Raw genomic sequence first — 24950 nt, forward strand, 5'->3', positions numbered from 1 at the left:
TTCAACTGAATATTGTCACTACCAACTGTACCTTCTCCCTCTCAAATTGCAGATTGAAGCTTATTGTATTATGGTCACTACCTCCTAATGGCTCCTTCACTTCAAGGTCCCTGATCAATTCTGGTTCATTGCACAATACCAGATCCAGAATTGCCTTCCTCCTGGTAGGCTCCAGCACCAGCTGCTCTAAGAATCCATCTCTGAGGCACTCCACAAAGTCTTTTTCTTGAGGTCCAATACCATCCTGATTCTCCCAGTCTACCTGCATGTTGAAATCCCCCATAACAACTGTAGTAACATCTTTGCGACAGGCCAATTTCAGCTCCTTATTCAACTTACACCCTACATCCATACTACAGTTTGGGGGCCTGTAGATAACTCCCAAGAGGGTCTTTCTACTCTTAGAATTTCTCAGCTCTATCCATACTGACTCTACATCCCCTGATTCTAGGTCCCCCTGTGCAAGGGACTGAATATCATCCCTTACCAACAGGGCCACCCCACCCCCTCTACCCGTCAGTCTATCCTTACAATAGACATGTAGCCTTGAATATTCACTTCCCAGACCCTGTCCACTTGAAACCACGTCTCAGTTATCCCCACAATATCGTAGCTGCCAATTTCCAAAAGAGCCTCAAGCTCATCCATCTTATTTCTAATACTTTGTGCATTCATACATAGTATTTTTAATTTGTTACTGCCTTACCCTTCCTATCAACCCCTATTTCACTCAACCTTACGGCATGATCCCTTTTTGAGTTTTCTGCTTCATTGATACCGTTGTCTTTCTTGACTTCCCTTGTTCTAACTTTCCCTTCAATTTCCTTCTTAAACTTCCAGTTTGTCCCCGCTCCCCCGCTATTTAGTTTAAATGCAGCTGTGTTGCAGTAGCAAACCTGCCTGCCAGAATGCTGGTCCCCAACCTATTAAGGTGCAAACCGTCTCTTTTGTATAATTTATGCTTACCACAAAACATACCCCAGTGATCCAAGAATTTAAATCCTTGCTTCCTGCACCAGTTCCCGAGCCACACATTCAAGGCCATTATCTCCCTGTTCCTGGCCTCTCCAGCCCGAGGAACTGGAAGCAAACCGGAGATAACCACTCTGGACGTCCTGCTTTTCAGCCTTCTTCCTAGTTCTCCGAAGTCCCGCTGTAGTATGTCCCCCCTCTTCTTCCCGACATCATTTGTGCCGACCTACCACCACCTCTGGCTCTTCACCTTCGCCCTTGAGGATTTCCTGCACTCTGTCTGTGATGTCCTTAATCCTGGCACCAGGAAGGCAACACACCATCCTTAAATCCCGCTTGTGGCCACAGAAACCCCGTTCAGTTCCTCTCACTGGAGTCCCCTATTACCACTGGATTAGTGGTGCTGGAAGAGCACAGCAGTTCAGGCAGCATCCAACGAGCAGCGAAATCGACGTTTCGGGCAAAAGCCCTTCATCAGGAATAAAGGCAGTGAGCCTGAAGCGTGGAGAGATAAGCTAGAGGAGGGTGGGGGTGGGGAGAGAGTAGCATAGAGTACAATGGGTGAGTGGGGGAAGGAGATGAAGGTGATAGGTCAAGGAGGAGAGGGTGGAGTGGATAGGTGGAAAAGGAGATAGGCAGGTTCGGCAAGTCCGGACAAGTCAAGGAGACAGTGCTGAGCTGGAAGTTTGAAACTAGGATGAGGTGGGGGAAGGGGAAATGAGGAAGCTGTTGAAGTCCACATTGATGCCCTGGGGTTGAAGTGTTCCGAGGCGGAAGATAAGGCGTTCTTCCTCCAGGCGTCTGGTGGTGAGGGAGCGGCGGTGAAGGAGGCCCAGGACCTCCATGTCCTCGGCAGAGTGGGAGGGGGAGTTGAAATGTTGGGCCACGGGGCGGTTTGGTTGATTGGTGCGGGTGTCTCCGAGATGTTCCCTAAAGCGCTCTGCTAGGAGGCGCCCAGTCTCCCCAACGTAGGGGAGACCACATCGGGAGCAACGGATACAATAAATGATATTAGTGGATGTGCAGGTAAAACTTTGATGGATGTGGAAGGTTCCTTTAGGGCCTTGGATAGAGGTGAGGGAGGAGGTGTGGGCTATTACCACGGCTCTGGTATAAACCAGGAAATACTGAGGGCTTGTAAGAAAGCTATGACAATAATGATGGGCGCTTTTAATATGGATATGAACTGGATTAATCAAATTGGCAAAGGTAGCTTTGAGGAAGATAGTATTAGAGATTGTTTCTTGCAGCAGTATGCTGTGAAACCAACCAGGGAGTAGGCTGTTCGGTTCTCATGGTCTTTGCAGAAAGACTACAAGATAGGACGGTTGATTAACAGTGGCAGATATTTAAGGAGACATTCCATTCATCCCAACTAAAATAGATTGCAAAGAGGAAAAAAGATTGTACGAGAGTGGAGGAAAGCATCCACGGCTAAGCAAAGAGGTTCAAGATAACATGAGAAACTAAGGAATACCATATTGCAATGTTCAGTCGCAGGCTGAAGATTGGGTAATTTTCAAAGACCCACAAAGGATTACTAAAATAAAACTAATAAAAACAAGGATCCATTAAGAAAGAAGATGAGCACAAAGTACAAAAATTGATAGCAAATGCTTCAATAAGTACTGCATATAAAAATGAAGAGAGTAGCTAAGATGAATGTCAGTCCCACTGGAGAATGAGACTGGGGAGTTAATAATTGGGAACACAAATGACCTCATATTTTGCCTCAGTTTTCATGGTAGAGGATACTAAAACCATTCCAATTATATCAGATAATGCACAGATCATAGAAAAGGAGGAACTTAAAATAATCACCATCACTCGAGCAAAAGTATTGAGCAAACTATCAAAATTAAAGTCAGACAAGTCCCCATGAATGGCCTACATCCTCGGGTCTGAAAGAAAGTGGCAGCAGAGATATTGGTTATAATAATATAAAATTCCCTCAAATATGAAATATAATAATACTTGTGAATTCTGAAAAAGTTTCAATCGATTGAAAAAAACGTTAATGTAACAGTCTTATTCAAACAAAAAGGGAGACAGAAAGTAGGAAACCATAGATCGCTTAGTTTAATGTCTGTTGCTAGGATCCATAATTAAGAAAGTAGTAGTAGGACATTTAGCAAATCATAATGGCAACCCGTCAGCGTCAGCATGGTTTCATGAAGTGTAAATCATGTTCGACTAATTTGCTAGAGCTCTTCAAAAATGTAAAAAGCAAAGTAGGTAATGCGGACCCTATAGATATAATATGTGTGGACTTCCAGAGGTATTTGATAAGGTACGACATGAAAGGTTAATACACAAGGTAAGATCACAAGGTGTTAGGGGGAATGTATGTTATGGAGTTGAAATAAATGAGTCTCTTTCTGATTGACAAGCTGTAACTAGTGGGATGACATAAGTTTTGTTCTCAGTCCCCAACTACTTACAATTAATATTAATGACTTGGGAAAGAATGTATTATAGATAAATTTGCAGAGAACACTAAACTAGCTGGGAAAGTAAGTTTGCAGTAAGAAAATAAAATAAAAACTACAAATGTATAAGGATAGGTTAGGTAAATAAGTCAACATTTGGCAGATGGAGTTTAATGCAGTTAAGTGAGGGATTATCCATTTTGATTGAAAGAATAGAAAGGTAACTTCTTATCTAAATGGAGAGAAACTTCAAAAGCTTCAGTGCAGAGAGATCTGACTGTCCTCCTGCATCAGTTTAGAAAACTAGGTATGCAAGTAATAAGGAGGTAAAATAGAATTTTGGCATTTATTGTTAACGGAATGGAGTAGAAAAGCAGGAAGGTGTTCTAATTGTACAAGGAATTGGCGAAACTGCAGCTAGAGTACTGTTGCAGTTTTGGTCCCCTTATTTGAGGAAGCACATAACTGCATTGGAGGCAGTTCAGAGAAGGTTCACTAGATGAAAATAAAACAAAGAACTATGGATGCTGGAGATCTGTGTAGAATAAATAGGGAAAAAAATGTTTCCACTTGTGAAAGTTTAGATAACGAAAGGGCACAGACTCAGCAAAAGTAATATTAAGACAAAAACATTTTCATGCAGTGAGCGGTTACGGTTTGGAATTCATTGAATAGGAGAGTGTGGAGTAGGCAGGTTCAATCGAAGCATTCAACAAGGAATCACATAATTATTTGAATTGGAACACTGTGCAGTATTAGAAGGAAAAGGCTGGAGAAAGGCACAAAGCGACATGCTCATTTGGAGAATTGGTGCAGACAGAATGCCAAATGGCCTCATTCTGAGTTGTGATAATTGTGTCAAGTGTTAAATTGAGAAGGATGCTATCAAAGTCATAGTGAAAGAGGAAATAGTTTAGATAGAAGTTGGGCTAACAATGGATGGGCTCACAATTGACAAATAGAAGCTACAAGAAAAGCTTTTTAAGTGTAACCAGCCTATAGGACCAGAATCAGAACAAACATCATAATCTTTGTATTCATTAGGTGAGTGGTTTGAGAGATGGAGTTCTGTTGAACTTTACACAAAGCTAGTTTCAAAGGAAAGGAATGCAGAAACAGTTATATTCACTAGCATTTTTTGACCAAGTCTCAATATTGTGTGGTTGGCAGTCTGGCAGTAAAGAAATGCAGAAAATAGGTTATAGGCTAGAACATGGAGGATTTATGATGTTTTTAAGTTCATTGACATGACCTATTCAAGTAGGGTAACATAGCATTATTATTTTATGTCATAGTGATCACATGATTAAATAGATCTGATTATAACTGTGACTCTATTGTGTTCATTTTACCAGATAATAATGACTTTTAATAACACACTTCACCTCACCTAGAAGTAATTTATTCCACTGTTGAAACGAATGAGAAACATATGCATAAAAGATATGGTTATTCAATCTGGATCACAAAAGAAAGCTATTGGTACATGCCAGGATTCTGCCATTTTACAAACAGAAATAGTGCACTGTGAGCCAACTCCATAAAAGTTCAATGCTTAGGCTGCTTAGTGGACCAAGAGATATTGCAGTAAATCCAAATGGATTGCAAAAATAGGATTTTAATGCTTTTTGTTGCAATGACTTATTTTAGTATTAATTAAGTTCAGTAACAAGAAGAAAATAAATATCATTTTAGGTTAAAAATGCAGTTTCTGTCCGTGTGTTAATTCTACATTACACTTCCTTCAATAATTTAATGGCAGCTTAAAATTTAAAACGTAAATCTCCGGAGTGCTTTAATTTCAGTAAACTCCCAACCTAGAAAGATGACTACTGATAGATATATTAAATCCATGAAAATAACTATATTAATTGGGTTAAAATTGCTGACAAGCCAAGCAAATATTACAAATAGTAGCTGTCACCTTATTATTTTCAATAGGTCATTAATGGCATTAATACACAATCAGAAAACCTCACTTTGTTCATTAACCCAGCAAGAATCCTATTATTGTAGTTTTAAAAAGGACTTTTTTTAAGAAGGGCATGTATAGGTGCAATAAAATTAAGAATTTCAGCAGCTAAACGAAACATAATACCTGCATTGTGCTTGGCCAGATATTTATCCTTGTATTGTTTCTTCTTCTTTCCAAACCAGGTACAGCTAGCCTGCTGTTCTTGTTTGGTCTTTTCCATTGCTATACATGCAACACGCCTTGTTATGGAAACAAAAATACAACAAATTAGGTATAGTTGTCAATAAGAATATTATAAGAAAGCAAAGGGCATGCAATGAAGATGATGACGGTCGTAAGTCCCTTGGCTTATCTACGTGGGAAAGCTCACTGAAGTAATGAGAGCTACTGGCCAGAGGCTGGCAGCTCTTTACTGTTAGGCACCATCACCGTGAGGCACAGGCTGAAGCCACATGAGGTGCAGGAGCAATTACAAACCCAGGCAAAGAGAGATGGTGGGGGATGGAGTGTGCTGGGGGAGTGGGATGTATTGACAGCAAGGAAAGGGGGAATGAGCCCAGCTGGACTCCTCTCCCCTGTCCCAGAACCCTTATTCAGCATTCAAATAAGGAATCACAGCCCATGAGCAACCCCCGATAGGATCTGCTTTCAGAGCTCCTCATGTGACAAACCCATGTATGACAACAGCATCATTGAAAGAAGTGGACATTCATTTCCCAATGGCCTCAACTGGCAGTGGTGCAGGAAGGCCATTCACTGACCCTTCTCACCACATTCTTAAAAAGGGCAGTGGTGGGAAGCTAGTGGGGTTCCCCCAACCTAATTAAATATCCTTCTGGCATTAATTTGCCACCATATTTCAACTATACAAAGATAATCCATTATTTGTACTTTCAAATCTGTACTGTACATGACCAATTTGCTTTATTAGATTAGATTACTTTACAGTGTGGAAACAGGCCCTTCGGCCCAACAAGTCCACACCGACCTGCTGAAACGCAACCCATCCATTCCCCTACATTTACCCCTTCACCTAACACCACGGGCAATTTAGCATGGCCAATTCACCTGACCAGCACATCTTTGGACTGTGGAAAGAAACCGGAGCACCCGGAGAAAACCCACACAGATACGGGGAGAATGTGCAAACTCCACACAGTCAGTCGCCTGAGTCGGGAATTGAACCCGGGTCTCTGGCGCTGTGAGGCAGCAGTGCTAACCACTGTGCCACCGTGCCGCCCACATATTCAGAACTCCAATACATTTAATCTTGAGGAACATTTCTGAAATAAGTACTCCATGATTCCTAAAGATACTTCAGAATAGTCACCTTTCCCCTCATGTTTATTCCTGAATCTTGGCTTGCTACTTTTTTCCCTAAGTCAGTTTCCTGCCATAGCAGCACATAGTTCACTGTATCACATATTTAAAATTAGTTCATATGTATCTCTATAACCCTGCAAAGCTTCTCCTATCCAAGCATTTATCCAGTTCTTTTCCTGAAGATAATTAATTCAGTTGTAGTTGTTTGACTGATTAGGTATAATTAATAATTTTAAAAATGCAGTTATAACGACAAAATCTTTTAATTCTATTTCCCTTTCTAAAATGGGTTATACAAAATGGTTAAAAAGCATGCAATTCTGCAAATGTTTTGTCTTATAATTTAATAATTGAATACATTAAGGACACTGGCATAATGGTGATGTTACAGCACCAGTAACTCAGGGCCTGCACTAATGCTCAGGACGAGTTCAAGTACTACTATGGCAGCAGGGAAAACTAAAATTCAAATCATTAATGACTTCTCAAACAAAATGCTGTCTTAATAATATTAATAATAATGACTAAATTGTAACCATCTTGCTCTCAAATTCACTTTTAAAATGGAGTAATCAAAAGAGGTCCAATCCTTGAGTTGAGAAATCATCATGGAGGTTCTCCAAAACAGTCTACCACAAGCCTAACTTTCTCTGTCAAAATGTACATGTTGGGATTCCTACAGTTCCTTGTGCTGAATTATTGGCTTCATTGATAACTTTGCAATTAGGGCCTCAGCCATTTGCTCACTGTGCAAACCTGATACTGAAATATGACACATCAAAGCTATCCTATGAAATAATGGCTATCCTGACTAAATGATTTATTTTTCCATTTTGCACAAACTCATGAATGGGCCTAAGGGTGGAGTCTGTCTCGGATTACTACGGAAAGCCCGAGTATCAGATGAAACAAATCTAATGCAGGTAGACAATCCTTTATCCGAAATCCGAAAAGCTCCAAAGTCCCAAGGTTTTGTTGTGAAGTTTCTTTCTCATTAACAAGGTTGTTTGGTGTGCAAACTGTTAACCCAAGTCGACACCCACTCGATGCGTGTCACTCAGATGCGACAAGTGGGGGTGTGGCCAAGCACTGGCAGGCCTCAATTCTTTCTGAAGGCCTGTTTTACTGAGCAAGTCTGCTCATCTGGCAAGATTTTTAAAAATGTCACCAAACTGTCACTTATTCTGAAATGTGAAAAATTCTGAATTCCAAAAACCAGCTGGTCCCGAGCATTTTGGATAAAGGACTGTGCACATGTACTATGCAGTAGGAACACAACTGATATTTGCCTTTTACAGGATACTGATGTCAAGCCAAAGAGAAGTCTGCACATCACACAAATGAGTAGTGAGATTTATGAATTTCACTACTATTGTGACAAGGTCACACACCCAAAAGACTGTAGATCATATCAAACAGCATACCCCTTGAGATATTCGCAACAAGCCAGATACAGATCATGCGCAATCAGCAAAACTCAAAATAGTGCGTCTAACATTAAAATTAATTCTGCGATTGGACATTTGTGAAGTAATCCTGAACATGCTAGAAATTACGCTGACAATCAATATAACATTGTCAATCTGGCTCACAGTATGGTGCACTTGCATATATTAGAAAGCTCCACATTTAGAACTCAAGATCACATACACATATGCACCTGTTTCAACTCAACAAAACAGATGACAGAAATTGGTTTTTTTTGAAGGCAAGTAGAGCCAAACTGCCTGGTTTAGACCATAAGACATAGGAGCAGAAGTTAGGCCATTCAACCCATTGAGTTTGCTCCGCCATTCAATCATGGCTGATAAGTTTCTCAACCTCATTCTCCTGCTTTCTCCCCGTAACCCTTGATCCTCTTGACAATCAAGAACCTATCTATCTCAGTCTTAAATACACTCAACAACCTGGCCTCTACAGCCTGCTGTGGCAATGAATTCCATAGATTCACCACTGTATGGCTGAAGAGGTTTTCCTTATCTCTATTCTAAAAGGTCCTGTCTTTATCTCCTACCAATGGAAACATCTTCTGAACATTCATTCTGTCCAAGCCACTCAGTATTCTGTAAGTTTCAATTGGATACCCCCTCATCTTTCTAAACTTCGAGTATAGACTCAGAGTCCTTAAACATTCCTCATGTTAAGCTTTTCATTCCTGGGACCATTCTCGTGAATCTCCTCTGAACCCGCTCCAAGGCCAGTACATGCTTCCTGAGACATGGGACCCAAAACTGTACTCCAAAATATAGTCTGACCAGAGCCTTATAGAGCCTCAGAAGCACTTCACTGCTTTTATATTCAAGTCCTCTCAAAACAAATGCCAACATTGCATTGCCTTCCTAACTACTGACTCAACCCGCAAGTTAACCTTGAGAGAATCGTGGAGAAGAACTCCCAAGTCTCTTTGCACTTCTGAGTTCTAATTTTCTGACCATTTAGAAATAGTCCATGCCTCTATTCTTCCTACCAAAGTGCATGACCTCACACTTTCCCATGTTGCACTCCATCTGCCACTTCATTGTCCACTCTCCTAACCTGTCCAAATCCTTCTGCAGCCTCCCGCCTCCTCAATGCTACCCGTCCCTCTACCTATCTTTGTATCGTCTGCAAATGTAGCCAGAAGGCCCTCAGTTCCTTCATCTAGATCGTTAATGTATAAAGTGAAAACTTGTCCCAAAACAGAGCCTTGTAGAACACCACTTGTCACCGGCTGCCATCCTGAGAAGGATCCTTTTATCCCAATTCTCTGCTTTCTGCCAGACAGTCAAGCTTCTGTCCATGTTAGCACCTTGCCTCTGACACCATGGGCCCTTATCTTACTCAGTATTCTCCTGTGTGGCACCTTCTTGAAGTCCAGACAGATAACATCCATTGGTTCTCCTTGGTCAAACATGCTCATTACTTCCTCACAAAGAATTGTAGCAGATTTGTCAGGCATGATCTCCCCACGATGAAACCATGCTGACTCTGCCCTTTTTTATGACACTTCCAAGTATTCAGAAATCTCATCCTTCACAACAGATTCCAGTATCTTAGCCATGATCGAGGTGAGGCTAATTTGACTGTAATTTTCTGCCTTTTGCCTTACTCCCTTTTTAAATTGGGGTGTCACATTAGTGATTTTCCAGTCCTCTGGGATCCTCCCTGATTCTGGCGATTCCTGAAAGATCACCACACCTCCACACTCTCTCTTTAGCTATCTCCCTTAGAACTCTGGGGTGTAGTCCATGTGGTCCAGGTGATTTATCCACCTTCAGGCCATTCAGTTTTTCTAGCACCTTCTCCTTGGTGATGGACACTATACTCACCTCTGCCCCCTTACTCTCTTAAATTTTTGGGATATTAATCTTGTCTTCCACCGTGAAGACTGACGCCAAATAATTATTCAGTTCCTCAGCCATTTCCTTGTTCCCCACCACAATTTCTCCAGCGGCCCATGTCCACTTTTGCCTCTCTTTTGCCCTTCATATATCTAAAAAAACTCTTACAGTCTTCCTTTATATTACTGACTAGTTCACCCTCATATTTAATCTTCTCCTTCCTTACTTATTTTTTTGTTGCCCTCCATTGGTCTTTGTAAGCTTCCGAATCCTCTAGTTTCTCACTGCCTTTTGCCAAATTATATTCTTTCTCTTTTGCTTTTTTGCTATCCCTGACTTCCTTAGTCAGCCATGATTGCTTCATCTTCCCTGTACCATGCTTCCTTTTCCTCGGGATGAATCTCTGCGTGTCTCCTGAATTACTCCCAGAAACTCCTGCCCTTACTGTTCCATTGTCTTCCCTGCTAGGCTTCTCTCCCAGTCTATTCTACCCACCTCCTCCCTCATACTTCTATTGTTGCCTTTATTCAGCTGTAATACAGTTACCTCTGATTCTATCTTCTCCCTCTCAAACTGTAGAGTAAATTCAATGATATTATGATAATTGCCTCCTAAGGATTCCTTCACCTTCAGCTCCCTTATCAAGTCTCCTCATTGCACAACATGAAATCACATATTGCTTGTTCCCTTTGGGCTCCACCACAAGCTGCTCCAGAAATCCATTTCATAGAGATTCCACAAATTCCTTTTCTTGCAATCCATTACCAACCTGATTTTCCCAGGCCACCTGCCCCAGCTCCTGACCACTGCTTGGAGGCCAATACATAACCCCAACTTTTTTTTTTAGCTTTGCGGTTCCTCAATTCTACCCACACAGATTCTACACCATCTGACCTTATTTTGTTTCTTAATACTGATTTAATTTCATTTATATGAAAGGCAATCTAGTAAGGCAACCCCACTCCCTCTGACTACCTGCCTATCTTTTATTAGGACGTATATTTTTGACTATTCATCTCCCAATCCTGTGCCCTTACTGCCATGGCTCCATGATGCCCACTACATCATATCCGTCAATTTCAATCTGTGCCACAAGCTTATTCCATCAACTCTGCGTATTCAGATACAACACCTTCAACCCTATATTAACCGACCCTCTTCTCATTGTCATGCGTTTGTCCAATGTGCTTGAAGTTTGATTGCAATCCCTTTTAAAACACACTGTCCTATTTGTGTCTGTGCCGGAGACTTTAATAACCTCTCCTAAGTTCTGCACTGTTGCCTCCTCCTTTAATTTGGGTTTTCTAATTTCCTCTATAACCGAATCCTCCTCCTCAATTTAGTTTAAAGCTCGGCCTACAGCTCTAATTATGCGATTCGCTAGGACCCTGGTCCCAGCATGGTTCAGATGAAGACAGTCCCATTGGAACAGGTCCCTTCTTCCCTAGTATTGGTGCTAATGTCCCATGAATTAAAACCGACTTCTCCCTCACCAATCTTTAAGCCACACATTTATCTTCTCAATCTTATTGACCCTGGGCCAATTAGCTCATGGTTCAGGTAGTAATCCAGAGTTTATTACCTTTTTGGTCCTGCTTTTCAATTTAGCTCCTAACTGTTCATAGAATCATAGAATCCTACAGTGTGGAAACAGGTCATTTGGCCCAACCAGTCCACACTGACCCTCCGAAGAGTAACCCACCCAGAACAATTCCCCTAACCTATTAATTTACATTTACCCCTGAGTAATGCACCTAACCTACACATCCCTGAATACCATGGGCAATGTAGCATGGCCAATTCACCTGACCTGCATATCTTTGGATTGTGGGAGGAAACCAGAGCACCCGGAGGAAACCCATGCAGACATGGGGAGAATGCGCAAATTCTACACACACAGTCGCCCAAGGCTGGAATCGTGCCAGAGTCCAGGCGTGGCCTCATAAGTAAACACCAGTTTTTTTTGGCTCATTTTAAAAACAAGCTCCCAGTCTATAGGTCTCAGCTGACAGCTCTAAACCAAAAATGGTGAAAAGAAATGAAAAATTAGTGAGGGTTCTAACAAGATCAAAATATCATTTGCCTTCTTCACTGCATGCTGCACTACACTTTTACTTTCAGCAACTGGTGCATGAGGACATCAAGGTCTTGTTACATTTCTCTCAATCTGTCACCATTCAGATAATAAACCTGCCTCCCTGTTCCTGCTACCAAAGTGGATAACCTCACAGTCATCCACCTTATAATGCATCTGCCATGTATTTGCTTGCTTACTTGTCAAATTACACAGAGGCTTCTCTGAATCTTCCTCACAGCATACTCTCCCAACTTGCAAGTTCCATTCTCCTGGTTAGGTGACATTCTAACTTGGAAATAACTCGTCAAAACATAATATATAAATATTGTCTGAGTCTAAATCCTACAGAGCTCTTACTTACACCATTATGGTTTCTTTTCCATTACATGGTTGGAGGTATTTAAAAGGCAGCTCACTACCACCTTCTCAAGTGCAACAACAGATGGGCAATAAATGCTGTCCTTGCCAGAGTGCTCATATCATAAAAAATATAAAACAAGATATGGAATTTCAGTTACACCAAACCCTCAACTCGTCCCTTACACATTTCGAAACTAGATAAAGATGTGGTAATGAGTGTCACTACAGCAGAAACACGAACCTAGCAAATGTAGTGCAGCATTGATGGTTTCAGTCTTACTGTCATTCAGATGAAGCAAATCATGCATCCTCCAAGATATTATGTAGTATAAATAGTGTGATGACAGGGAGGCAATTAACGGTTGAGGCAGCTTTTGGAATTGCAAGCAATGCTCATAATGTTCATGTCTTGAATTGAAAAGCTATCATGGTCAATTAAGTAAGTGTCTTGTTGATAAAAGATAGTTGCGAAGACTCACCATTCCTGGAGTTCAGGAGAGGGAATGAGTCCAGCTGTACCATTTTTAGAGTTTTCTAATTTGCCCTGCCACCAGTTGTGGTCATCCTTACTGATGATTTGTATGATCTCTCCAACTCGGAACCGGATACCAGCCTCTTTACAAGGTATAAGGTCATCTTTTGATGGATCATATTCAAATTGTGCTCGAACATAAATCTATGAGACAAGTGAAGTTTTATAAGGAGATATAAGGTTTGTTGAACTGCATATCCAGGGAATTTAAAGGAACACAAAACTGTCAAATATAAAGCTAACAAATACACAACACAATGGTAAATGTAAGGATAAAAATAAAAACAGTTCTTTACATTTTCATTCAAATGACTGGCTTGGGACTTTTAAGCATTTAATATCAAAAGTTTACAAATTTCTATATATTTCTACAGTAGGCAGTAGAACTACTACATGGGATAAAAACAAAGAGAAGGTGTTCGGTATAATTTTCCAATGTTTCTTGAATATAGGAATGGTTGCAAACAATTTGGCCTATAGCTACCCTTTTTTAAACAATCAGCTGAACATCAGTAATGGGGCATCATTGTTGCTAATGACTTGTGACAAAATTAATGAGAATTTCAAATAATATGGGACAAAAGTTTAACACCAATTTGTTAAAATAAATTCTGTTTGAATAATCTGATCAAGTTAAATATGACATAACAGAGAAGGTTGATGAGTGTGTGCAGGGTTTATGGATATTGAAAAAGCATTCACTAAAGTACCACCTCATTATTTGCCATAAATGGTGAGTGGATAATTTTTAAACTGTTGGGAAGTATACCATGATGTTCTAAAATGGTCAGTTTTAGAACCAGTGCTCTTTTTGGTGCAGATTAATGATGCATAGTTGTGTTTATAGGGTATCATTTCAAAGTCTGTCGATGACAAAAAGTTTGAAATGTAATCATTGAGGAAGATGGTTATCCAGGATTTAGGAGGATGTAGACTGGTGAAATAAGCAGGCACATGGCAGTTTAATGCAAGGAATTACAAATTGATAAATTTTGCATTGAAGAATGAGAGGCAATATGACACATGCCAGAAATGTTGGGGTTAAACATGCACTAATCTTTGAAGACAGCAGGATGACAAAGCCTTGGAAAGGGTGTAGAACAAATCAACTAGAATAGTATCAGTTAAGAGGGATTTCAGTTATATAGAGAGTGGAGCAGCTGGGGTAGTTAATCTCAGAAAAGAGAAGATTATAAGGAGATTTGATAAAGGGGTTCAAAAATCACATATGAAAGGAAAACATACACAGCTATTGGGAAAGAATAGGAAACTTAGATAATTGGTCACTCTAACAAAGAAGCATAGGCCGAATGTTCTGTTTCTGCACTGCATCATGTTATGATCCAAAATATTCGGACAGCTGTTGCCAATTCTACTCTGGCCAGATATAGATTTAAATAATACAATTAATTGAAAATTTAAAGAATTCAACATACAAAATATCAAATGAGAAAACAGATTGTAAGTCCATATAAGACAGGATACTATAAAATTTCTATTGAGTTAAACTATTCACCTGTCGTCCTTTTGGTTGTGTAGTTGATGGCAAGTCCTGTAGGATAAAGTCAACCCAAGGAAAAGAGATTTTCATTTCACCTTCAAAGCAAAGCTATGAAAATTCTACCATATATTGCATTTATTATTCGCTTGATTATTACAAAAATTATGATATAATTAGGTGTTATAAGCATCAGTTTGCATAATGCATCAAGCCATTACATAAAATGATTCACTGAATAAGTAGGCCAGGCTGCTTAGCAACAAGCTGTAGAAAGCAGATACCAGCTATGAACAATATTGCCCATTCCCATTAGGCAATCTACATTTTCAACACAAGTAAGCAGCTGAACTGCAGTAACACTGTAGTAATCGTTCAACAAAATATAATGTTCTAGGTGTTTAATTGTGAATGAACACAATTATTGTTTCTATATGGCAGAATTCAACTGGAAGTACTTTGTGCATGTTTTAAATAGGTGAAATAGAATTTGGGTTACATTCACCAAGTTTACTAAATTTTAGCACCTTTGCCAACTGAGTAATTTGATTGAGATATTGAATTGTGTTACTATATTATTTGAATTCACCCTCCAGAAAATCGCTTTTTCATTACATAAAGTATAGTCAGTTTACAAACTCTCTGTTGTAAATTATTTGTTCACATTACTATTAGTTCCTTGCTCCTTGCATATTTCTGTGACACAATGTGTAGCAAATGCCAGATCTTGGACTTCTCCAAATGTCATTCCTGGATTAGACAAAAGGAGGAAACTGTAAGTGGCAAGAGTTAATTTTCTCTTTCAATTTCCTTCCTGTGAATATATGCTCCTGGTTATGGAGGGGAAAATTATCTACTGCTTATATATTCCTGATTACAATCTATGTACAATACCATGTACACTGAGGAGGGCAGGATCAGGTATGATTCCCTTTGTGCAGGAATAAGCCCGATTGTTTATTTTGGTCTACATTCACACAAAAAAATTATCCAGTTGGATGATGGTCTCTTGCCAAACAGGACTTGTGTAAAGTGGGGAGAAAGCTGGCAAAAACAGCAGGGTGGAGCCAGGTTTGTAGGTACACTGACAATAACTTAGTGAATACAGGAGTAATTAAAAGACAGCAACATCCAAACTATACTGGAAGGTGATTGTTATCATACTAGTTCTCTTATGATTATTTAAAAATTGGACAGATAGTGCAAATTCTGAAATTACCTAATCACTATCACAATAAAAAGAGTTTCACTGCTACTTAAAAAAGTATGTTCTTATTTGTTTTCAGAGTTCTGCAAATTAATTGCACAAATTAAGTCAAAAATTTATTTTGTGGCCCCTTTTCTCGGCAAAATAAATTCTGCACATTCTGTAATGAATGAGCACATCTTGTATGATTGCTGAAGTTGAAAACTGGTAAGACAAGAACTTGTGTTGAAAATGTACAAAAATCCTATACTTTTCATCAATAGACAAAAGAATGATCTTTAGCATTGAGTTGCCAGGCCAGGCTCCAGCTTCACATAGTAATGTGCATGTACCACAGCAGCAGTGGGCACACCAATTTGAGAACTCAGATAGCGGAACCTAACCATAATTCTCAGAGCTCTCATGTGAACCATGCTTTAAAGGCTAGATGTAATGTTGTATCAACTTTCAGTTGGGCATGATCATTACACAAATAATTTCTCTCCACTTCTCCTGCCCACCTAATTTTTATCCTTTTTCATAAACAGTTTATAGTAGTTGGTTGTGCCAATGAATCTTGGAAGCAAGATACATTGGAACTGATCCATAGCTGAAAACTAATCTTCATAAATTATCAGGAAACAAATGACATTATCAATGGCTTCTATGCACTCGATATTAAAAACTGGCAGGTCTTTTCTTTAAGAAAATGTCTTTGGTACAGAGGTAATCGTCAGCATTTACACAATTACACTACTGGCAACAGAACTTTGGATTGGTGTTGTAAATGGAAGCCTTACCGAAACAGAATTATAAGTGCTGCTATAGCCGTTAGCAGGGGATTGTCTGGATGTGGAGGGGGAATCTCTCTGCAACGAGATAGAAGGTTCAGTAGCACCTTACATAAATAACTGCAACACATGTCAGAATTTTATACACTGTTTGAAAGAATAGGACAAGGTGTAATTCAATTGTTTCTAAATAGGAATCAGTCTCTCAATTCCACATAAAGGAATAAAGCTCTATGTGTAAGCAGAGTTTTCAAAAATAGATTAGGATTGAACAGCTGTCTGGTTAATTCATGTTTCACAATCCCTGTTATATTAAACCAAAAGCTTTTATTTAAAAGGTTACTTACATGCAGTATAATGTATTAATTTTTTACAGGGCTTGACCAGATAGCTGCTCAGAGGTTTTAACTCCTGACCTGGGAGTCCAGAATTTGGGGTCATAGTGTCAGGATAAAGCATTGGCAATTTAGGATTGAGGAGGAGGAGTAATTAATTGACACAGCATTGGTGAATCTTTGAAATTGTCTGCAACAAAGGCTTATGGTAGCTCAAGCATTGAGTATATTCAAGACAAACTTGTTTATTGAAAGCAAGTATCACAGACAATTTCTGCTTGTAAATCATTGTCACATTTTCCCTTTCCCAAACAAGTTTTTTCAGTACAGCATATAAAAAACTTTACGTCCATTCTTGGCACGCAAGTAGGATTACATTGCCTCCAATAAAGCTGCAATTGTACATTACCAGGGTCCAATTCTAAGCACTAGCTTTGGAAGTCTGTGATCTAGTTCAATATTTGAGTTGAGCCAGTTACACACTATCTATAGTCTATAATGCACCATTTTTGGGAGAGGTCACAGGAAGGGGATAGGTAACAAGGTTTATTTTTAAATAAGTCATAATTTGCTTAGGCATGGGAATAGGAGTTTTCCTGATGCCTCAGTGAGTTTAAAGAATAACTAAACAATGCAGATCAGGAAACCCTAAAGCTTGATTCCAAGACTCTGCCAAGTAAACTGATCTTAGCTAAGGCCAGACTAGCCTCAGCACTCCGAATCAGGCAAGGAATAACTGGCTTGATCTTCTGCTCCTGATTGCAATCAAAATACTCCTGTGGGAAATTATTGCATACAAAGGCTGAGGACAAATTTCTTTTTAGCTGGAACTCTCTTCATGTTGGATTGTCAAACAAACAACTACAGATTGTTTTTTAGAGAGGGTGCTTAAGATTCACAATTCAAGCTTTAAGGGCTCTTACATTTGGGGTGTCTGCAGCTTATGTTGTGGGGAAATAGATGTTTGTGTGCTGATTCCCTATACTGATATTACTATAGCTTCTTTAAACTACAGCAGAATAAGTTAGACCTACAAAAAGGGAGTCCACTAGAGCTCTGAATTAAGTAGATGCCTACATAATTGCCAGCACCAGAATAACCAGAAGTGCATAAATGTTTAACCCTTCCAGCTTCTTCAGTTTTCACTTATCTTTCAAGAATGTTATAAAATAGCAGCAGCAGGGTAGTAAGTATCTGGGCTCTGTGCCCGTTTGTGCCTGCTCTTGTTCACCTGGCTGGCAGCATTCCTGTCTTTCTTTTTGTTTTGTTTCTTCATTTCTCTATGGGATCAAAGTCCACCTTTCCTTCTTTTCTGTGGCTGTGGTAGAAGGCGGCAGTTGCGAGGGCCTGCTGTGGTGGTGGCAGCATGATGGATCTGGATGTCTGTTCCTGGCACCTGCCAGGAAGTTATCATCGTCAGTGACTCTGGTCCATTGCTCCTGGTGTCTTCAGCAATGGCTATAGTGGTGACGGCATGGTGGTTCCGGTTTGTTCCTCATGGCTATGGCAGTAATGGGGCAGCTTTGGTTGATGACTGAAGTGGCAATGGCTTCAGCATTGCTGACATGATAGGTCCAGTCTATCCCTCCTTGCTATGGCAGTGATGTAGTGGCTTCGGTGGTGGCAGTGCGGTGGGTCCAGTCCAGAAATCCTTGCTTTGGCTGCCTCAGGGGCAGCTTTGGTGGAGGTACCCTGTAGCCACTCTAGAAACCCAGGAGCCGGGGAGGGAACAAAAGTTGAACTTTGGCCTAACTTTGTCTCAATTATTTCTTTTTATGATTTCTGAAATTAAAATGGCACCGAATTGTGGCAACTTATACAAATCTCACTGTATTTTCATAAATACAAGTGACAATAAATTGCTATTCTATTCTGTACAGTCTGATAAAAGACTGTATTTTGTACACTTTTTTTGCTTTGTTATTTCAAACTTAAAACATGTTATCAAAACAACTTGTTGTTTGCTGTGCTAATTTGAGATAATGACAAGTTCTGGGATTTGGGCAAATTCTGAAATCTGTAAAGTAGTAATGAGCGGGTTAATATCAAAAGAGTCAAACATCAAGGTAGAGCGGAACTTAAGGATTGAATAGCTATTCAATTGTCATATTCATCAAACGGGAAGATAAATGAAACCAAAAGAAAGTGATGGGATTGAACATTTCTGTTCTTTTAATCATTCCAAGTACCAAAATGTTCATGTTTTGGCACAGGATTCACTTTCCACCACTAGAGGTAGCTAGTGAACTATGAAAACATTCAAGGAGACTTCAGGATTTTGCGATCATGCAATAGCGTTGTTATTTTAATGGAATTTAGACTCAAGAAGATTCTAGCATTTTGAAATTGAAGCAAGCTAAAACTGAAGTTTCCCTAGTCTTTGCAGTGTTAATTCTATTTATTGGTAGGTTGTGTACCTTTTGTGTCAGAAGGTGTTGCTTCAAGTGTCACTTCAACACTTGAGCACAATCTAGGCAGTGTACAATACTGTTGGAAGTGTTGCCTTCAAGATGAGACAGTAAATCAGTGTCAACACCCTCACTGAGGCATGTAATATCTTAGGACACTATTTCAAAGAAGTGGTCCCTGGCTAATATTTATCCCTCAATTCATATCACAAAAAACAATTCAGATCATTATAAGTTGCTGCTGTGAGGGCTTGCTACATGCAAACTACCTGATGTGTTTCCTATATCATAATACTGACTAGACTTTGAAAGTACTCTATAAGCTGTGAAACACTTTACCACACATCAAGATTGTGCAAGGTGCTATATACTGGATTCCTTTTCTTTCTGAAACAAAAACCGATCAGGTTGCAGCAATTTAACAAGGTAGCTTCTCAAAGCCAATTAGTGTTGAGCAACAAGTGTTGGCCTTGCTAGGTATGCTCACATCACAGAGAATAAAAGTCCATAAAAAATGTCAGGGATAACTCAATTATACACTGTAGGTCATCATTTAGTTTACAGTTCACACTTTATATATAGTCAGCGGCAATTTGCATTTCTTGAATGACTTTTAACTAAATTTCAGCCAGTCCATTGATTCTGTCTATTTACAATTAGGGTCTCTGGTCAATACAATTGAATGAATAAAATTCACTTTTTATTAGGCATTTTTAGGAGTTTTACTACTATTTTGAAAACCCATTTAGCAAGTTTACTCATTTTTATAACAACTTCAAAACAGTTTTTTTAAAAAGATATTGTAACAAAACTAGTGACCTACCTAGATGATATAGAAAGAGCTAGAAATGTCATGAACCTTCTTATTAAAAGCAATGTGTTTGTATAATCTGCAACTTCGAAGGACAGTGAAGTGTAGAATTTAACCTCAAATTTGAAGAGTTTCATTGAAGAATCATGCCTGCACTGACTTGGCTTTCACTTGTTAATAAAGAGCAATGAACTTGTTATTTGTTGCAAATTTTGTTTAAAATGTGTACATTTTAACAATTCCTTATTATTTGTGATTAATAATTGCTAGTGGGCTTTCCCTTGATAACTAGTAATGTAACCTTAACAAACAGCATTGCGCCTGACATTGACAAATTACTTGAATCAAATGAAATCAATTCAATAATATAACTCCTGTGTCAGTCACAATCGAGATTGTCCTGGCAGAATATTAGTATGTTTCTTATAGTTTAGTCTTTACAACCAGTGGAAAGTAAATGTTCACTTCTTTGAGGCAGAAGAAAGTGGCTAAGTTTTCTATCTCTCCTTTTTTTTAAAAAAATACATTTTGGTGAAATTATGGTGCTCATTATGGTATTGGTACTGCAGAACATAATTCTTTTCCACTTATCGAATGTCAGTACAAAACACCATAGATGTACAATAAATCATGAAGAGTTTAGCTAAATCTATTATCGACATCTACATGCTTTAACCTAAAGTGGGAAGAAAATCATAATAGCACCCACATGAATTATATTTTCCTTGCATTTTTTTGGTCGACTGAGATGGAATTGTCAATTGAGTACTGATACTTGTGTCACTGATCTGTACCCATGAAAAAGTCACTTGATTTGCATCAACTTAGTTCACCAAATGCATACATATTGCAATAGTATAAAACCAAACAGTACTCTGTATGCTGGAGATCTGAAATAAAAGCAGAAAGTACTGAAGAAACTCAGCAGGTTTGGCAGCATCTCTGAAAAGAGGAACATAATTAATATTTCAAATTCATAATGACTCTTCTTTACTAAGAAGTGTCATACTGGACTCAAAGCATTTAGTATATTTGCTACAGATGCTGCCAGACCTGAGTTTGTCCAGCATGTATGATGCAAATTGATCCAAATACAGGTCTATACATGTGGAACAGTATTGCATTGTTCCATGGTGCGTTAGAGACAGATGTAATACAATAGGGTTTATGTAATTTTATTAGTTAGGTAACTAACCAAGATTAGCCTACCCTATTGGAATGGTATCTAGAGAGTAAAATCTTTGAGTTGGTAAAGCAGTCAAGCTCTTTCCCAACCCCCAACCTTGCAAAGACAATGAAATATTACCAATAGATTTCAGTTTCCAGAGGAGACAGTGTAGACTTCCAAAACCTGTTCCACAACAAGCAAAACTAAAAGATATAACATGACTTTCTTTAACTGCGATCAAGGTTGCAGAGATTTGTCAGTTAGTAATTATATCTCATACAAAATAGAAAAACTAATTAATTTGGATCAAGAGAATTTATGGAATTCCATTCAAGTAAACACTTAGTAATTGAAACAATCCAAATTCACCCATATTTCCATTCAGCTAAACAAAGACGTTTGCCTCCATGTTATATTAGTAAAGGGATCCACTCATTTATTCCGTTATCTTTGTTATAAAATTGGTGTGCATATTGAACTGTACAGGCAGAATCAACCTACACAGAAAGCTTTAACAATCACCAGTCAGCACGCAGTTAGTCATCAAAGTAGGGGGATTATTAAAAATACCTAATTTTAAAATTTGTTACCTCACAGGAAGCAGATTGGGTGCGATAACTTGGTACAATCTTGAAGGTGATACTTCCTCTCATTTCCCTCTGAAAGTGAGAAAAAGTCAATATCCATTAAAATCCAAGAGTCTGACATTTGGGTGTTGTATGTAAGATGAAACCATTAAGTTTTAACATCCGTTTAGTAGTGCCACACATTTCCACAACAAACTTTGAATTGACTTTTCAGTAAGTATATTTATTTGTGCAAAGGTTTCATACAAAATGCAGCTTTTGATTATGTTTGAAACGCAAAACACTTAAAGTTTTCGCTCTGTGGCATTTATGTCTGTCTTCATATTTTTTTCACAAGCAAAAAAGGGGCTTAGTTGTCGTTTGCAGTTAAGTTACTTCCAGCCAAACAGCTTTTTGACTAATGAATGAGAAATAGCAGAAAATCATCATTTAGTTGAAATAGAGAAATGAAGCTAGGCAAGAAAATTATCTTGGTACAAGATCATTCAATGGTTATGACACAGAATTGTCAAAGCCTATCGGATCTGAACCAGCTCTCTAGAAGAGTGATTTAGCTGGTTACATTCCCAACAGGACCTTACCTCATAACGCAACATAATTTTTATTTTTGAGTGTTTATCCAATTCCTTATTGAAAGTCACTTCCAACATACTCAATGAGTTCCAGTTGTAAGCAACTTGCCATGTAAAAAAAAACTCATGCTGCTTTTCATTCTTTTGTCATCACTTTAAATCTTTTTCCTCTGGTTCTCCGCCAAAGGAAACAACTTATTACTATCTACTCTGTCCAGGCCCCTCAGGTTTTCAAACACCTCCATCCAATTTCCTCTGAACAATCCTTTCTTTATGGAGAGCAATTCCAGCTTCTCCACCTTATCTTTGTAACTGAAGTCCCTTATCCCTGGAACAATTCCTGTCAATCTTTAAATGTGTTCAGCTTAAAGTATGGTACCCGGTACTCCACTTCAGGTTGAAACACTGCTTTAAAAGGATTCATTATAACTTTCTTGCTTTTGCATTGACCTGAGAGGGTTATCGGCCTGAGGTTGTGGTCCATATCAGTAGCAATGATGTCAGTAGGAAGAGGGACAAGGTCCTACAGGCAGAATTTAGGGAACTAAGAAGGAAATTTGCAAAGAAATATCTCAAAGTAGCCATGATATGGAGGTGTGTGTGTTGGACTGGGTGGACAAAGTTAAAAATCACACAACACCAAGTTATCGTCCAACAGGTTTATTTAGAAGTACAATCTTTCGGATCATTGCTTCTTCCTCAGGTAGCTAGTGGAGCAGGGTCATAGGACACATATTTATAATGAAATATCGAAGTGTCATTCAACTGATGCGGTGTATTGAATAAACCTAGATTGCTGTTAAGTCTTTAATCACTTAGAATGGGTGGCAGGTTTCTATTCATTAATATGTAAATCCCAGAACTTCTTTCAAGTCACATTTCCAAGATAACTTAAGGTTTTAATTAAAAAAAAGTCACATCTCAGCTCTGACAATGCATTAAAGGTGTGAGATTAGAGTCTGTCTGTATTCCAACCCTGAGTCAGACCGGCTCTATTTGCAAAGTAGGAATTTATAAAATGTCATATGGACTGTCTGCCTACAGATTGTGTGCTTTTTGAACAAACTGAAGGGAGGGAGAGAGGGCAAATGAATGGATAATGAGGTGCAAAAGAGGAGGAGATGGGAGCATTGGAAAGGAGAAATTGGGGAGATGGGGATGCAAACAATGTGGGAATGGAGCCTAATAGGAAGAGGAATTTGACGGTGAAAAATAGGTGGAGATAGGATGCAACAGAGGGAGAGATGATATGACCCAAAGGAAAGATAGATAGGGGCACGATGGAGAGGGGAATAAGGATGTAAAGGATAGGGGAATGACAGAGAAGAAGTGGGAGATCGGGAACAAAGAAGGGGTAATGAAGGACAAAGGAGGGAAAGATGGGACAGCAACACACTCAACACCTTTTCACTTTCACCACTCCAACAATTCACACAGGCTATATTTGCATTATGGAGTTACATAAAGGCTGTGGCATTAAAAAATCTGGGCAAGAGTTCCTCACCCAACATTTCTGTGCAAGTTCAATAGTGAAGTGGGGAGAGAAACATTCCTGTGTGGGAATAAATACAATATGCAAGTATTTGATGCTAGAACTATGAGCAACTCAGGAGGGTTTTGCTGTCTCTGCGGTCACATGAAAGCTGTGAAAGACTTAAAACTGAAGCATGAATGGATGTGGTACATAGTGAAAGTTAGTACCAGCTAGTTTCAAGGATGATTAAATTTTGTAGGGTACCTTTATCTCATTCACAGAGTTTGTGTAGCAGTAACACTTTGTTAACATTCATGTTGTGAAATGGAAAGGTAAACGGATTAAGTTTTGCAGAAAACCACCTTCAATCCAGCAATATGCATTAATTGGTTTATAACTTGGATGCTCATTGATCTGTTATTGGAAGGAATATAAGTAATTGGGCAGTAATACCGTAACCAGTTCATGACGGGTCAAACTACTACTGCTCCTTCTCTGGACGACATTAACGTGACACTGGATATCAGGAAAAGGTATGCTGTTTCGCACAGGAGATGTGGGGCTGACTTTGGGTGTAGTATGGATGATTTAAGCTGCAATACACGTGACGGTAAACAGATAGAATATTTATTAGTTTAGTACAGATCATAAATTGTAACAACTGTATCTAAAAGTGAATGTATCTTAAATTTCCTTCAATAATGTGTTCAATATACATCAATAAGACCTGTGGCCTAATAACACCTGTTAGTTTACAAAGCTCATGTCAAATTTGTACCAATGGATACTTATAATTGGCTAATAAACAGAAAGAGCAAAGATGACTTGTCATTCTAAGGTGATTTGCATGTAGGCCTCAGAGGCAATGTACCCCACCCTTCATCCCTAAAATAAAGACAGATTAAAAGTCCTGAACATTAAATTACTTTAATATTGGTCTTAAAAAAGCAAAGGTAATCTATATACTCACAAGCATCTTTTGAAGCTGCTCCACTGTCTGGTTAGCTACACTGATGCCATTTATTTCTCTGATTTCATCACCAACATGGAGTGTTCCTAAATATTTTAAAAGAGTCAGATAAAAACTTCAGTGTTTATTTTAGGTACAGGAAAATCCTGGTCCCTTTTTTGT

General features: G+C 39.0%; 1 protein-coding gene across 9 annotated transcripts in view; it reads right to left on the reverse strand.

The window, feature by feature from the left end:
- The window catches only part of caska (calcium/calmodulin-dependent serine protein kinase a), a 746802-nt gene that overhangs the window by 30847 nt on the left and 691005 nt on the right, over window positions 1–24950 (reverse strand). For 4 of the 9 annotated variants that reach the window (XM_072585156.1, XM_072585164.1, XM_072585155.1 and 1 more), the window contains 6 exons: window positions 24789–24874; window positions 21776–21844; window positions 16473–16541; window positions 14505–14540; window positions 12936–13132; window positions 5500–5615 (listed from right to left, as the gene is read on the reverse strand). In XM_072585156.1, the coding sequence (XP_072441257.1) occupies window positions 5500–5615; window positions 12936–13132; window positions 14505–14540; window positions 16473–16541; window positions 21776–21844; window positions 24789–24874 (573 nt within the window). The remainder of the gene's footprint in view (window positions 1–5499; window positions 5616–12935; window positions 13133–14504; window positions 14541–16472; window positions 16542–21775; window positions 21845–24788; window positions 24875–24950) is intronic. The other 5 variants (XM_072585162.1, XM_072585161.1, XM_072585163.1 and 2 more) reach the window with 2 other exon arrangements.

The sequence above is a fragment of the Chiloscyllium punctatum genome, chromosome 15 (genome assembly GCF_047496795.1).
Source record: "Chiloscyllium punctatum isolate Juve2018m chromosome 15, sChiPun1.3, whole genome shotgun sequence".
Classification (NCBI taxonomy): domain Eukaryota; kingdom Metazoa; phylum Chordata; class Chondrichthyes; order Orectolobiformes; family Hemiscylliidae; genus Chiloscyllium; species Chiloscyllium punctatum.